The sequence below is a fragment of the Cariama cristata genome, unplaced genomic scaffold (assembly GCF_000690535.1).
Source record: "Cariama cristata isolate BGI_N322 unplaced genomic scaffold, ASM69053v1 scaffold31189, whole genome shotgun sequence".
Lineage (NCBI taxonomy): Eukaryota > Metazoa > Chordata > Aves > Cariamiformes > Cariamidae > Cariama > Cariama cristata.
This window is the reverse complement of record NW_009634591.1, coordinates 2,149-2,643: the sequence shown is the minus strand read 5'-3', so window position 1 is coordinate 2,643 and position 495 is coordinate 2,149. Positions and strand designations below refer to the sequence as shown.

At 64.6% G+C, this 495-nt stretch overlaps 1 protein-coding gene across 1 annotated transcript in view; it reads left to right on the top strand.

Moving 5' to 3' along the window:
- LOC104167078 (proto-oncogene tyrosine-protein kinase Src-like) overlaps nt 1-495 on the top strand; it is a gene marked incomplete at both ends in the record, with an annotated part of 5,347 nt that overhangs the window by 4,617 nt on the left and 235 nt on the right. The window contains one exon of the mRNA XM_009707209.1: nt 59-236. Within this exon, the coding sequence (XP_009705511.1) occupies nt 59-236 (178 nt within the window). The remainder of the gene's footprint in view (nt 1-58; nt 237-495) is intronic.

The following is a 495-nucleotide window of genomic DNA, read 5'->3' as shown; positions in this document are numbered from 1 at the left end:
TGGGCCCTGGTTGCAGAGGGGTCCTGGAGGCGTTAGCAGCCCCATGCGTCCCCAGGAGGGGGGACGGGGCCGGGAGCAGCCCCTCACCCTGCCTCTCCATCCAGGCGCGAAGTTCCCCATCAAGTGGACGGCCCCCGAAGCTGCTCTGTACGGCAGGTTTACCATCAAGTCGGACGTCTGGTCCTTTGGCATCCTCTTGACTGAGCTGACCACCAAGGGCAGAGTGCCGTACCCAGGTGAGGGCTGGCACCCGCTGGCAGAAGCCCCATCCCCATTGCAGTGCCCCAATACCAGCTGCCTGTGCCCCGTGCTTGCCCCTGGCGCTCCGTGGTCCCCAGAGCCATCTTTGCAGAGGAGCAAAGAGATGGAAAATTTCTCCTGCAATTCAGGCAGGGAGGGCAGGCTCAGGGGTGAGCTACCCCTGCCCAGGTCGGATCCTGCCCTGCTGGTGAGCAGAGCCCAGCTGGGATGCAGGGTCACAGCTGCCCTGTCCCT